The following is a 15,615-nucleotide window of genomic DNA, read 5'->3' as shown; positions in this document are numbered from 1 at the left end:
TTCTCCTCTATCCCAATACCCTAGACAGAATGCATGGATTTTCCTAGGAATCAACACACCCCGTCCTAATACCTCTGCCTGCCTATGCCAAGAAAACAGCTGGCAAGGAACCTTAAAAGGAAATGTAAATATGCCGACCAGAAGACCAACAGTAATCTAAACTACAAAGCTAAGATAGTAACAAAAATTTTACTCTACTGAACACTAACTATGAGCCAAATAGCACAGTATGGGCTAAATAAACTATTTAGATTATTGCATTTGATCCTGCAAAGTGAGATAAGGAGTTTTTCCTCACGCTTCACATGAGAAAACAGCAGTTTGGGGGACTAAAGTAAATGCCACAGCCACTCAGTGGCAGGAATGAGTCTGATCCTAGTCTACTCCTCATCCTTAACCACTCAGCCTGAGGACTTCTCTCAGGAAGGAGGTAGTGTAACATTAAAATAGAAGCAGATTTTTAGTCCAAGGCCCCAAGCTCAAAAACTTCATTTTTCTCATTCTTGAATTCTTTACTTATACTACAACCCATATACGAAATAAAAGCAATAGAATAATTAGTAAATGAATTAAGTTTATACCAAGTATGACTTCAATCAAAACTTTATCACAAAATGAATTAAACTTGCATGTTCCTGGGCTATTATAGCTTATACTGATTACTGAAATCTGTTCTTCCATCAATTGAAAAAAAAAGTATTTTGATAAGTTCTAACATTTATTGTTTAAGCATCATCCAAAAAGAAACTCATGAAGTGAAACCCCTTCTACAAACCACCAACTTATTTTAACACCAGATTGTTACAAGACTGAAATAAGAAAATATACATTCTTTCAAAAAAAAGGACTATGATTATTACTTCAATGTATTCTCAGAAACTAGCATGGTTCTTGGAATCCAATAAAAGTTTGTCACCTAAAATTAAAACAATACTCCACTATTCCACAATCTATGTAATGTGCTATAGCAGATCTTGGGACAAATAAAGAAGCCTAGTGTGGAAAAACCAGTAATTTAGGAAGATGAAATTTCATTTGGTAAAGTCTAAATATAGTCTATAGTTTAGTTAAACATACTGTTCCAATATTATTTTCTTAGTTTTGACAAATGCACCATGTTTAAGCAGGCAGTTAACATCAGAGGAAGCCAGGTGAAGGACATACAGGAACTCAGTACTATCTCTGCAACTTTCCTGTAAATCCAAAATTATTCCAATATGAAAGGTAATTAAGAAAAGGAAAAGAAAGGAAAGAGGGAAAGAAAGAGAAAAGGAAAAAGGAAAGGAATGGGACAGAACTCAGGAAAGAAGCTAACACACAGTAAGCATAAATAAATGCTATCTGTTAAATTTTTAGTAACTAAAACGGCTTACTTAAATTGAACAAAAAATACACCAACTTACCATATTTATTTTCAAAGAAGGACTGTGCAGAGATATGAGATGTATGCCAATGGGAAGAAACACGCTTGCCTTTACAAAATCCAGGAAGTAGACTGTCTACTAGTTGATCAATCTGTCCAAGTTTTAATTCAGATAATCCAAGGTCTCTTAAATTAAGTACAGGCTGTAAAAGAATGAGTCAACCAAGTTAGCAATTAATACCAAGATATTTAACTTAAAGAGTTCTTATTAGCTGAAAAATTATGGATTCAAAAAATCTAACAAAGGTATTAAGTCTTTTTGTTTCCTAATATTTAAAAACTAAACTGGAAAAAACAAAACAAAAAACAAATTGGTGCAAATATTTATTTTTAAAAAGACATTATTTATTTATTTATTTGCCAGAGAAGACAGAGCAAAAGCAGGGGGAGCAGCAGGAAGAGGGAGAAGCAGGCTCCGGCTCAGCAGCCCAAGACCCTGGGATCGTGACCCAAGCTGAAGGCAGACACTTAACCAACTAAGCCACCCAGGCATCCCTGGTGCAAATATTTTTATAGTTCTGGTTCTATGCAGATTAGTCATATGAGGCTTGACAAAGATTAAAAATATATTCCCAATAGTGCCTCTAAATTATGGACTTTTAAAGCTTCCTTCAGTCTCTAATGCCCATAAACAAAAGCACATTTGATTTAAAAAAAAAAAAGGTGGGGGGGGATATGCTGTTACCAAAGGACATCTCACTCCTCTGGTCTCACTGCTGAGATCCTACTTTGAAATGAGAGGTTCTATAATTACCCATACCTACCTTCTAATAAAGAGGAAAATTGAACAAAGTAAAAAATGTGTGGGGGCACCTGGGTGGCTCAGTGAGTTAAAGCCTCTGCCTTTGGCTCAAGTCATGATCCCAGGGGTCCTGGGATGGGCTCTCTGCTCAGCAGGGAGCCTGCTTCCCTTCCCCTCTCTCTGCCTGCCTCTCTGCCTACTTGTGACCTCTCTCTGTCAAATAAATAAAAATTTTTCAAAAAAATGTGTGAAAACCAAGGAAGAAAATACACTCACATTAAAATAGTTCTAAACTAACTACAAATAGGATAGAAGTGAGTTATTTTCTTGTCCACAGGAGCTGTCAGGCAGACATGAAAGACAAATAAAAATTAGCCCCAGACAGCCAGAAGTTCTAACACGGGAAACAAAAATAAACAGAACAAGTAAAGTATCAGCTTCTGATGACTGATGTGAAGTTAGATTCATAAAAACTTCACATACGCAAAAATAAATGAATGAAGTTAGATCCATGGATTATATAGTTCTGGACTGATGTCCAGGGGTTTCTCAGCTACTAGCTTTAGGACAAGTCATTCATATTCTCAGAATCAACTGCCTCATTAGTACAATGCCTATGAGACATGCCCTGCCAACTTCACAACAAGGTGGTATGGATCAATGGAAAAGATCACGTGTTGCTCATCTGACATCCAAACACCAAGGCGAGCATAGTTAAAGGTATGATGAAACAAAATTCTTAAAAGTGCTCTTTATTAAAAACTACACAATATAAAGCGTATCATTACAATGAAAACAGCACTGTAATACTCAAAAGCTACTTTTCAAAAGTTATCCTTTATTATTATTTTTTTAAGTAGGCTTCACGCCCAGCATGGAGTCTGACATGGAGCCCAGTGCAGGGCTTGAACTCATGACCCTAAAATCAGAACCTGAGCTGAGATCAAGAGTTGGACACTTAACCAAAGGGGCCACCCAGGTGCCCCTCAAAAGCTATCTTTTAGAATGGGAAGCCAAAATGTCTATTTATAATGCAAAGACTTCAAAAGGGAAATGCAGATTCTTAACTAAAAATTACTTCCCTTACTTACTGGCTGTCAGGTCCTTGAAACGTAAGAAGAAATAAGGTACATATAAGCATAGCAATTATCATACAACATAATAACTGCTATTATAGAGATATTTAAAACAAAAAGTGGTAAAGGGCGCCTGGGTGGCTCAGTGGGTTGGGCCTCTGCCATCGGCTCGGGTCATGATCTCGGGATCCTGGGACTGAGCCCCGTGTCGGGCTCCCTGCTAAGCAGGGAGCCTCCATCCCCCTCTCTCTGCCTGCCTCTCTGCCTAATTATGATCTCTCTCTGTCAAATAAATAAATAAAATCTTAAAAAAAAAAAAGACAAAGTAACTTTTCTTTAGGTACAATAAAGCCAGAATTAGACATCTTTAATCATAAAGGAGATAAGCTAAAGACATTTCTGTCTTGTTACAAGTGCCTATTCACAGACAGACATTTCAGACATGTTTACAACATACTAAATCAAAAAAATCACTGTTTCTGACACAATCAGTGTAAAAACTATTACCTCACTGCCAGCAGCCTCATGCTCAGGAACTACATCTCGATGGGGGTTTTGCGAAGCCAACGCACTGACAGAAACAGATGTGCTTTTTGGTGAATGGAAGGCATTGATGAGGTGACTCAGAGGAACTGTAACCTAAAAGAAGATCAAAGTTGAAATTAAGTAGTGTGCTTTTTAAAATTAAAACAGAAAAAAAATCTCTTTATCGTCAGGATCTGGGATTTGTAAAAAGTTAAACATGCACTGTGCATCAGAACTATGTATTAAAAAATATAAATACTCAGATTTATTGCTAGTAAGAAAAAACCAGGTAAATTCTTCCAGGACAGTAGTCTGGCTATATGAATCCAAAGTATTAAAAATATATTTTTTATTCCCCATTAATCTATTTCCTAGTAGTTTATTCTAAGGAAAAAATCTGAAAAGTGCTTGTATATGCATACATGACAATTCTCATTTAAACATTTAAAAAGCAGTGGAAGGTAGAAATGCCCACCATTAAGACAGTGGGCTAAATAAATGATACCACCACAAAACAAAATATTTCAGACTTAAAAAAAAAAGTAATATATATCCAGAATTTTATTCTTCTCAACTTCCTCACTGCACCATCCTGTTCTCATTCTATTCTAAGTCACATCACTTATACACAGATTTTCGCAATAGCCCTCCTACCTACTCTCCCCCAACCTGCTCTATTAAAAACAAAGTCAGATCTCATCACTCCTTGGCTTAAAACCCTCCAACAGCTTCTCTTCTCACTCACAATAAAAGCAAAAGTCCTAAGCATTATGACACAGAAAGCCCTCCACGGTTATTACCTTTCCAAATTTATCCACCACCATGTTCTCCTTCATTCTCTGTTTCAGCCATACTGGCCTCCTTCCTGTTCTTGGAACAACACCTAGCAAGCTCTCACCTCAAGGACTTCACATTGTTTTATTCCCTTTTGTCTGGTTTGCTGACTTTAGTTCTTAACTCAAATGGCATCTTCTCTTAAGTCTTTTCGCTAGCTAACCTATTCAAAATTTCAACAACCATCCCCTAAAAAAATATTCCTGGGTGCCTGGGTGGCTCAGTGGGTTAAGCCTCTGCCTTCGGCTCAGGTCATGATTCCAGGGTCCTGGGATCGAGTCCCGCATCAGGCTCTCTGCTCAGCAGGGAGCCTGCTTCCCATCCTCTCTGTCTCTCTCTGCCTGCCTCTGCCTACTTGTGACCTCTCTCTCCGTCAAATAAATAAATGAAATCTTTAAAAAAAAAAAAAATTCCTTACCCTTTTCACTACTCCATGTTCTCTTCTTAACAGTTCTAGTATCTAACACACCTTATACATAATCTACTTATTTATCTATACGTTGTTTCTCTTGTTTTTCTCTCTCAACCAATTCTGACACCAGCTGGTTGTCCAACAATCCAATTCTCAAACTAATTGCCCAGTGTTAGTGTAGAACCCACAAGTTAAAGGCTCAGCCCCCCCAAGTCTGTTTCCATTTCAGATAACAGTCACAAGTTCTAAGCCATTCATACTTCTGATCTACCAGCTATAAATCTGGGGTTTCTTCAATCTCCTCCCCAGGTCTGATAATTTGCTAGAACAGCTTACAGAACTAAGGAATATACTTTACATTTACCGGTCTATTAAGGAAGAAAGGAAGGAAGGAAGAAAGGCAGGTAAGTAGGAAGGAAGGGAGGGAGAGAGAAAAGAAGGAAGGGGAAGGGAAGGGAAGAGGAGGGAAGGAGGTAGGGAGAAAATGGGAGGGAGTAAGGAAGGAAGGAAAGGAAAGAGGGAAAGGAAAGGGAAGAGGAAAGGAAGGAAAGGAGGGAAAGAAGGGAAGTGCTTGGCTGTCTCAGTCGGTTAAGCATCCACCTTCAGTTTGAGTCATGATCTCAGGGTCCTGGGATGGAGTCCCACATAAGGCTCTCCACTTAGGAGAGTCTGCTTCTCCCTCTTCCTCTGTGATCACTCTTGTTTTCATGCTCTCTCAAATAAATAATTAAAAATCTTTTGGAAGAAAGGAAGGATGGAAGGAAGGAAGCAAGGAAGGAAGGAAGGGGGCCAGATGAATAGGTACAGCTCGAAGGGTCCAAGATGTGGAGTGTATCACCCTTCTGAATGGTGAATCTTTGCACTGAATCTCACCGCTTAAGAGTTTCTAAAAAGAGATCAATCCCCAGGCCAGCCCTCCCCTCCAAAAAGCTTGGGGAGTTAGGGCTGAGAGTTCCCACCTTCTAATCACTAGGTCTTTCAGGTGACCAGCTCAGCTCTGAGGCTGTCTAAAGACCCTATCCTAAGTCACCTCATAAACATAAATCCAGGTATAATCCAAAGGGGTGCCTCAGGAATAAGACACTCCTACCACACAGGAAATTCCAAGGGCTTTAGGAGCTTCATGACAAGAAATGGGAACAAAGACCAAATATTTACCTTTTATTATATATCATAGTCTCCCACTAAAATCTAAGTTTGATGTGGCAAGGGGTTTTTTTTCTCCACTCTATTTTACTTTATTTATGTACTTATTTAATGTAAAATTGTTAACAGAGTTAGGTGTCCCTGGAAAAAGACAGACCTAGCTTTCTTGACACAAGGCCCCCCAGCCATCTTGTGAGAGAATATAAAACAGCTTAACAACATGCTCTCATCTGATTTTTATAGCATAAATGAAATTGCGAACAAACCTGTTTTTAAAGAAAATGGCTTCGTCTCTACCTTTCTACCTAAAAGGGAATCTATGCCAACTCCAATAAATGGGAAGATACACCGGGACTTGTGAACTGATGTGAAATGTGAAATGTGAACCTTTGAGTTTCGAGTGTTTTGAAGATTGAAAAACCTTGCTCAGCATGGGTGACCACAAAAACCATGTAACGCCATCTACATGTCACAACTGAGAGAAACTGGGGAATGTTGTCTAATGTCACATAAAATGTACTGTTTTTTTGGGGGGGGGGGAATGTAAAACAGCCACTATCAGGCCAGAAGCCTAATCATGCCAGGGGCAATAAATCTGTGGTAAAAGCCCCAGAGTTCAAAAGTGAAGACTGATCTTCTCCAGTTATCTTTTCAGGATCTAAATCCCTTTAGCCCTCACCAACTGGAGGCAGAAAACTATTGATTCTATCCCTTGCTGGCCCCCCTGGTGACGCTGACCTGGACTCAGGCACTTTAAGACGACTTTTGCCTCAATTCCATGATGTATTCTCCATTCCACAAGCCTCGTCATGAATATGTACAAACCTTTAGCATAAAACTTTCCCAATTGTGTTATTCAGGGAAACATCTCTCTGGGAAAGAGGCCTAGTGTTCTCCTTTACTTGCTGCAAGACCTTTCCTTTTCCTATTCTTTGGCTTGGCTGTATCTTTTGGCTTGACGGTCACCAAGAGACAAACCCAGTTTTCAGTAACAAAATGTCTTTATACAATACTTACATGACTACATACTTTAGATTTTATTTTTGTTTTATTCATACTGTATCCCAGTGCAACAATAATGCACGGTAGATGCCCAATAAATATTTCTTGAGTAAATGAATAAATTAAATGGGTTCTTACCGTCCAGGCATATCTCATTTTACTGTACTTCACAAATACTGCATTTTTTATAAATTGGAGATCTGTGGTAACAGTGCACCAAGCGAGTCTTCTGGCGCATGTTTCCAGTAGCATTTGCTCACTTCACGTCTCTGCCACATTTAGGTAATTCTCACAGTATTTCAAACTTTTTTATTATTATTGTATTTGTTATGGTTACCTAACGATCAGTGATTTTTGATGTTAATACTGTAACTGTTTTGGGATGCCATGAATCACACCTATATAAGACACTGAGTTTAATCAGTAACTGTTGTGGGCCTTCTGACTGCTCCACCAATGGGTCCTTCCCATCTCTCTCCCTCTTCCTGGGCTTCCCCATTTGCTAAGACACATCAAAATCAGATGCCTACAATGGCATCTAAGTGTTCAAACGAAAGGAGGAGTCACATATCCCTCACTTCCAATCAAAATATAAATATGATTAAGCCTGGTAAGGAAAGCATGTTGAAAGCCAAGATAGCCTGAAAGCTAAGCCTCTTGTACTTTGCCAAGTTGTACATGCAAAAGAAATTCTTGAAGTAAATTCAAAGTACCATTATAGTGAACACACAAATGATAAAAAAGCAAAATGAGGCCTTCTTGCTGAAAGTTTTCGTAGTCTGGCTAGAAGAGCAAACCAACCACAACATTCCCCTAAGCCAAAGCTTCATTGAGAGCAACGGCCTAACTGTATTAAATCTATGAAGGCTGAGAGAGGTGAAGAAGCTGCAGAAGAACATTCTGAAGCTAGCAGAGGTAGGTTCATGAGGTTTAAGAAGCCCTCTCGGTAACGTAAATGTACAAGGTAAAGCAGCAAATACAGAAGCTGCAGCAAATTATCCAGAAGATCTAGATGACATAGGTAACTAATGAATAACTACACTAAACAGATTTTCAGTGTACAAGAAACAGCCTTCTAGTCTAAGATGCCATCTAGAACTTTCATAACTAGAGAGGAGAAGTCAATGCCTGGCTTCAAAGCTTCAAAAGACAGGCTGACTCTCTCGTTAGGGACTATTTTAGCTGATTTTAAGTTGAAACCAATGCTTATTTACCATTCCGAAAATCCTAGGCCCTTAAGAATAGTATTAAATCGGGACGCCTGGGTGGCTAAGTTGGTTAAGCCGCTGCCTTTGGCTCAGATCTTGATCCCAGGGTCCTGGGATCGAGTCCCACATGGGGCTCCTTGCTCAGCAGGGAGCCTGCTTCTCTCACTGTCTCTGCCTGCCACTGCCTGCTTGTGTGTACTCTCTCTCTCTCTCTCTCTGGCAAATAAAATCTTAAAAAAAAAAAAAAAGTCACTTTCTCTCTTTAAAAAAAAAAAGGAATAGTATTAAATCTACGCTGCCTCTGCTCTATAAATGGACAAAGCCTGGTTGATAGCACATTTACTTAGAATATGATTTAGTCAATACTCTAGGCCCCCTGTTACCAGACCTGCTGCTCATAAAAAAATGATTCCTTTCAAAATATTACTGCTCATTGCCAATGTCCTTGATTACCCAAGAGCTCTATTGGATGTATACAACCAGATTAATGTTGCTTTCCCGTCTGCTAACACAACATTCTTTCTACAGCCCCATGGGTCAGAAGCAATTTATACTCTCAAGTCTTATTATTTAAGAAATACATTTTGGGGTGCCTGGGTGGCTCAGTGGGTTAAGCCTCTGCCTTCGGCTTGGGTCATGATCTTGGGGTCCTGGGATCGAGCCCCACATCGGGCTCTCTGCTCGGGGGGGAGCCTGCTTCCTCCTCTCTCTGCCTGCTTGTGATCTCTATCAAATAAATAAATAAAATCTTAAAAAAAAAATACATTTTGTAAAGACTACAGCTGCCCTAGAGTGTGATTCTTCTGACAAATCTGGGCAAAGTAAACTGAAAACCTTCAGATGGCATTAAGAACATTTTCACAGGAAGAGGTAAAAATATCAACATTAACTGGGGTTTGGAAGAAACAGATTCCAAACCTTATGGGTTGACTTTGAGGGGGTCAAAACTTCACTGGAGAAAGTAACTGTAAATGTGGTGGAAATAGCAAGAACTAGAAGCAGACCCTGAAGATGTGAGGGAAGCGCTGCAATTCCATGATCCCACTAACACGGATGAGTTGCTTCTTATGGATGAGCCAAGAAAGTGGGTTCTTTTTAAGATTTTATTTATTTGAGAGAGAGTGTGTGTGAGCGAGCATGCAATTGAGAGAGAGCACACAAGCCACAAGCCGGGAGGAGAGGCAGAAGGACAGGGAGAAGCAGGCTCCCCGCTGAGCAGGAAGCCCAATGCGGGGCTCGATCCCAGGACCCTGGGATCATGACCTGAACTGAAGGCAGATATTTAACCAACTAAGCCACCAAGGTGCCCCAAAAAAGTGGTTTCTGGAGGTGAAATGTACTCTTGGTGAAGATGCTGTGAAGGCTATTGCAATGACAAAAAATCTGGAATATTACATAAACTGAGTTGATAAGGAAGCGCAGGGTTTGAGATGATTCAGTTCAATAATGAAAGAAGTTCTACTGTGGGTCAAATGCTATCAAACAGCATCACATCAGACAGAGAATTCATTCGTGAAAGGAAGAGTCCATCAATATTGCAAACTTCAGTGTTGTCTTATTTTAAGAAATTGCCACAGCCACCTCCCACCTTCAGCAGCCACTATCGTGATCAGTCATCAGCCAACAATTGTGAGGCAAGACCCTCCATCAGCAAAAAGACTATGAAAGCACAGGCGATAGGCGAGCCTGGATGGCTCAGTCAGTTAAGTGTCCAACTCTTGATTTCTGTTTGGGTCAGGATCTCAGGGTCGAGAGATGGGAGCCCAGTATGGGGTTCTGTACCCAGTAGGGAGTCTGCTTGAGATTCTCTCCCTTTCTGTCTCCCTCTGCTTCCTTGTGTGTGTGTGTGTGTGTGTGTGTGTGTGTGTGTCTACACTCTATCTCTAAAAATCCATCTTTAGGGGAAAAAAAAAAGGTACAGGACACCTGGGTAGCTCATTCAGTTAAGTGTCTGCCTTCGGCTCAGGTCACGATCCCACATCTGGCTCTTTGCTCAGCAAGGAGCCTGCCTCCACCCTGGCCTGTGCTCTCTCTCGCTCTCTCTTTGACGAATAAACAAAATCTTTAAAAAAAAAAAAAAAAAAAAAAGCACAGGGATAGGGGTGCCTGGGTGGCTCAGTTATTAAGCATCTGCCGGGTCCTAGGATCAAACCCTGCATTGGACTCCCTGCTTGGCAGGAAGCCTGCTTCTCCCTCTTCCACTCCTGCTGCTTGTGTTCCCTCTCTCTCTCTGTGTCTCTGTCAAATAAATAAATCTTTAAAGAAAAAAAAAAAAAAAGCATAGATGATGGTTAGCATTTTTCAACAATGAAGTATTTTTTAATTAAAGTATTACATTGTTTTTTAATAGATCATAGTATAGTGCAAACATAACTTTTAGATGCCCTGGGAAATCCAAAAATTCATTTGACTTTTGTTATTGTTAATACTGGCTTTACTGTGGTAGTCTTGAACCAAACCCACAGTATCTTCAGGGCATGCTTGTCTGCCAGGTTTTGTACTATGCGCTTCATTTATAATATCTCATTTAATCCTTAAAACAGGCATAAACAATACTTTTTACTTCTCATTTAATTGATAAAGACAGCAAGAATTTAGACAGGTTTAGGGGCACGTTCAAAGTCACACTCCACAAGTCAAGTGTATGAACAAAGATTCTCACCAAGGTACTCTGACTCCAGATTCCAGTTAGACTTTTACTGAAACAGAAATAAATTTACAATATATTGTAAAATTTTAAAAAATTCTTAAATGTAGGGGTGCCTGGGTGGCTCAGGGAGTTAGGCCTCTGCCTTCAGCTCAGGTCGTGATCTCAGGGTCCTGGGATGGAGCCCTGCATCAGGCTCTCTGCTCAGCAGGGAGCCTGCTTCCCTTCCTCTCTGCCTGCCTCTCTGCCTATTTGTAATCTCTGTCAAGTAAATAAATAAAATCTTTAAAAAAAAATTACTAAAAGATGGTTTGATCTCTTCTCAATGAAAAAGTTCACTTTTTGTATCTTTGCTAACTTCACAGTTTAAATTTAGGCATATTCCATCGGCTAAGCAGCCAGGAATTACAAATGTTTACCATCTTTCACAGCATAAAATGTGTAAGGGTTCTGTGAGCCCAGTTAAGCCTGCCTATGGTACACAAAATACCTTCACCATCTCTACCAACATCATGTACCCCTAACTCTCCATCCAGCTGGTGATAAATCTAAAATTGAGTCTTCTTGATACAAACTTCTTGAACTTCAGTTTTAAAGGGTTTAATACTGTTTCCAACAGGCCAAGTCAGACTTCTTTTGCAAAGACCTGGTAGGATTCCTCTAGATGTAAGCTAGGATGCAATAGGAAGTTACCCAAGTAAGAGGGTAGAAAGCTTTCAGAAGAGAGGAAGGAAAGGGACAAAGGCAGGGAAGGAATATGTTTTGTTTTACAGAACCAACAATTCCAGCCAAGGAGACATGATGTTTCACCTGGGAGCCCCTTGCCAGGTGTGTCTCCCTGACAGCCCCTTATGTGAGCCCCTTGCTAGGTGGGTCTCCTTGAAGCCCCTCTGAGCTGTCCTGAAGTTACCTTTAGCACATGATAACGCCAAGATCCCCTAGAGGCTGAGTTTCCCACCATTTTTTTGAACATACAATGTGTGCACTAGCACGCTGACACGCTGGGCCTGAGTGACTGACTTGAAGTGCTCCCTGCCCCACCCCCTAACACACCGAATAAAAGCTTCCCTATACTAACCCCACAGAGAGCCATCTGTCCCCTTACTTGTGAGAAGTAATAAAGTCCTTTGTTTTCAACAGTTCCTTGAGTTGTGTTCAACTTGATGCATCTCAAGTGGCAAACCCCCTGAGTTTGGTTACACGGACACTGTCATATTGGTAAATAACATTTCCATGCATCTGGCTGGTCAAACCAGAAACATTTCTTTCCATCATCCGTCATATCCAATCTCTCATTAAATTCTACTCCTTGTACAAAACAAAACAAACCAAAAAAACCCCTAACTCGTGGGGCGCCTGGGTGGCTCAGTTGGTGAAGCGACTGCCTTTAGCTCAGGTCATGAACCCAGGGTCCTGGGATGGAGCCCCACATCTGGCTCCTTGCTCAGCAGGGAGCCTGCTTCTCTCTCCGTCTACCTCCTACTCCACCTGCTTGTGCTCTCTCTGTCAAATAAATTAAAATTCTAAAAAACAAAAAAACAAAAAACAAAACCTAACTCATCCCCTTCTTTCCATAACCATTGCCCCCACTTTAGTAGTGCTTGATTCCCCTCCAGGATTACTGCAATAACATCCTTTACTGAAAACACCTCCACTCTTGCCCTTCTAATTCTCCACAGAAGCCAGAGTGATCTACTGAAAAGGTAAATCTGATCATGGCATTCTGTGCTTAAAGACATCCAATGGTTCCCAATACACTTAAAATGAAATCCAAAGTCCCGTCTTATTAGGGGTGCTTGGGTGGCTCAGTTGGATAGGCAGACAGTTAAGCATCTGCCTTCAGTTCAGGTCACGATCCCAGGGTCTTGGGATGGAGCCCTGGATTGGATCAAGCCCTGCCTCCAATGGCCGGGCTCCCTACTCAACTCCCTGCTTAGGGGGTGTCTGCTTCTCTTTCTTCCTCTGTCCCTCCCCCTCTCTCTCACTCTTTCTCAAATAAATATATAAAATCTTTTTTTTAAAAAAAGGTAAGTTACCTTATTATAACTTCCTCTATGATTTGCCTCACTGCTTCTCCCCCACCTCATTTCTGTCATCACACCATTTAATCACTACACACTAATCACCAATTAATCACTAGCCACACTGGCCTTATTTTTGTTCCTCCAATCAGCTAAGCTCTTCCTCATCTCAGGACCTGCAGATATCCTTGCAGATACCTGGGATAACTGTTTACTTCCATTCACTCTTTACCTGGCTAACTCCCATTCCATTTTTCTTCATATGTCCATCAAGATTCCACATTTGTTTTCTCCACCCGACCGGCACATTACTGATGCTCAATAAATAACTAATCACTTCACTTTCAATTATCCAGCCAGTACTAGCCAAAACAAAACAAACAAACAAAAAAACCAAGAGAGTGGGGTTACACAAAGGAACATAATTATACGTTCCTGAAACTTAAAAGTGTTAAAATTATTTTAAAATCTAAATATGTCCAAAACCTGTTTATTTGCAAAACTGAGAACTCAAAAAAAAAGACAAAAAACAAAAACAAAAAAACTATCAAAATGTTGCCATCCAAAAGAGATGATTAAATGAACCAAGGACAAAACATTGTCACAAGTGATTACTCCTGAAAGAAGATAATTAAGAGCCCTGGGTATTTTTTTTTTCTGCCCTACCTTTTGCTTTATGAAAAAAATGGGACAGGGGCTAAACAAAAATAGTAACGCAAGCAGTCAATAACTTAAAAATGTGTTTATTAGTCTTTTCTGGCCGAAAGAAAGAAAAAAAAAGCAAGCAAGCAAGGAAGCATTCGTGGTACTCAAATTATTACAACACGTTTGAGTTAAATTCCATTTAAAAAGGAAAGAAAGAATTGGGTATCGCGGTTGTTACAGTAAATCTCCGGAGAAGTGATAAGATAGAAAACATTACTTGCTCCCTTTACATCTAAGGCAAAGGCGTTTCCATCCTCACTCCGCACCCCCCACCCCAGAATGTCCGGCGCAGAACAATGCCTAATGGATTCTCTAGTAAAAATTTCACGCTATCAACTCGATCAACCAAGGTCTCCATCATATCGATCTCTGCTACAGCGTCCGCCTTCTACTCTCAGCGTAGCCGCTGATCCCGTCTCAATCCTAGGACTCGCTTTGGGTAGATCGCTTCCCTCCTAGGATCCCAAACGAGAAACAGCTTCTACAGAAACAAACGCCAAACAGCCGCGGGCAAGAAGGGAGGAAAAAAGGACCGATGCCGGACTCACCTGGGGCTGCACGGTACTCGACAGGGAAAACATCTCCTCCGGGCTCTCAGCTACCTCGCCAGCCTGCCGAAAGTGCCCCTCTGTCCACGGCTCGGCGGGGAGGTGCTGAGCCCTTCTTTCTTTTTCTTTCCCCCTCTCCCCTTAGCCCTTACTCTCCCTAGAAACAGAAAATGGCTTCCCCTTCTCACAGCTGCTGCAACGACAGACAATCTGCCCCGGAAGCTAAGGTTCCAACGCACCAGTACTTCCGGGGCGGGTGGGCAATGCTCTGGGCGGACGTTTGCCGCTTCCCTTTTCCCGGACTGACGTATCTCCAGCCGCAGCTGAGGTCCCCTGGCCCCTAAACGTGATGTTCACGTTGAATGATACAAGTGCGGGATCCCCAAACTCTCTGGCCGTATTTCTTCCTTAAGGGGCGACGGCATCGAACCTCTTCAATCTTTCTTTGTAAACCGAATTTACCAAACCTTCCAATATATTCTCCTTTTCCGACGGGGCCGTAAGGTACGATAAACTCTTTTGCTACAGTTTGGTGCTCTTTATCTTCCCCACAATAAATCGAAAATTCTTCCTGTTGGTCCTAATCCGCTTCAGTCCGGCAAGTTACATCGTGTTTGTATGTCGGATGACAGGGCCAGCCACCGGCTTCCTGCTCATCCAGTTTCTCCACATTCTCTGATTTGCACTAGCCAGACGGAACTGGCTGACATTTCCCGCCAGGGTGCGAGGTCGCGAAGGAGTAAAAACCAAACAAAGCAAAAGTGAGACGAGGGAAGGGTCCCGTCAACCTCGATTGGAGGTCGGGAGAAACCTCAGGTCTGCGATCGAGATTCCAATCCGAGTAGCCCCTTTCGCTTGTAGGCCAAAGACTGTCTGTGCCTCCCCCATTATTACAAATGAAGTGATTGTGCCACGGTCCCCGCCCTCGAAGAGTCTGCCGTTGTTTAGAGAATTTCCCAAGGTCTCCACCGGGGCCTACAAACCGGAGAAGACAGGGGCGGGGCTCTGCTGGGGGCGGGGCTACGCTGGACTCGGCGCGGCGAGCGCCACAACGCGATGGCGTCACTGACGGCCCTCGAGTGCGTGGGCGGGGTCTTACTTTGAACTCAGTTGGCGGGAGTTGTGGCTCGGAAAGGGGCTTTGGCTGATGCTGCAGGCTTCTATCCGGACTGGTTTACGATGGAGCCCACTGCGGGAAGCGAGAAGGAGAGTGACGGAGACGCGCTTACAGGGGAGTGCGGGAATAGGATCCCAGTGCCACGACCTCCCTCCATTGAGGAATTCACCGTAGTGAAGCCCATTAGCCGTGGCCCCTTTGGGAAGGTG

The 15,615-nt window shown here is 41.7% G+C and overlaps 2 protein-coding genes across 2 annotated transcripts in view; one reads left to right on the top strand and one right to left on the bottom strand.

Moving 5' to 3' along the window:
- The window catches only part of LOC125107847 (ATP-dependent zinc metalloprotease YME1L1), a 45,093-nt gene extending 30,579 nt beyond the window's left edge, over positions 1 to 14,514 (bottom strand). The window contains exons 1-3 of the mRNA XM_047743315.1: positions 14,290 to 14,514; positions 3,749 to 3,880; positions 1,404 to 1,566 (exon numbers count right to left, since the gene is read on the bottom strand). Of these exons, the coding sequence (XP_047599271.1) occupies positions 1,404 to 1,566; positions 3,749 to 3,880; positions 14,290 to 14,322 (328 nt within the window). The 5' untranslated portion in view covers positions 14,323 to 14,514. The remainder of the gene's footprint in view (positions 1 to 1,403; positions 1,567 to 3,748; positions 3,881 to 14,289) is intronic.
- Positions 14,515 to 14,669: 155 nt separating this feature from the next.
- LOC125106826 (serine/threonine-protein kinase greatwall-like) overlaps positions 14,670 to 15,615 on the top strand; it is a 60,777-nt gene continuing 59,831 nt past the window's right edge. The window contains 1 exon segment of the mRNA XM_047741453.1: positions 14,670 to 15,613. Coding sequence (XP_047597409.1) covers positions 15,469 to 15,613 — 145 coding nt within the window. The 5' untranslated portion in view covers positions 14,670 to 15,468.

This window comes from Lutra lutra, chromosome 8 (assembly GCF_902655055.1).
Source record: "Lutra lutra chromosome 8, mLutLut1.2, whole genome shotgun sequence".
Taxonomy (NCBI): domain Eukaryota; kingdom Metazoa; phylum Chordata; class Mammalia; order Carnivora; family Mustelidae; genus Lutra; species Lutra lutra.
The sequence above is the reverse complement of the archived record's forward strand: the minus strand, read 5'-3'. Positions and strand labels throughout refer to the sequence as shown.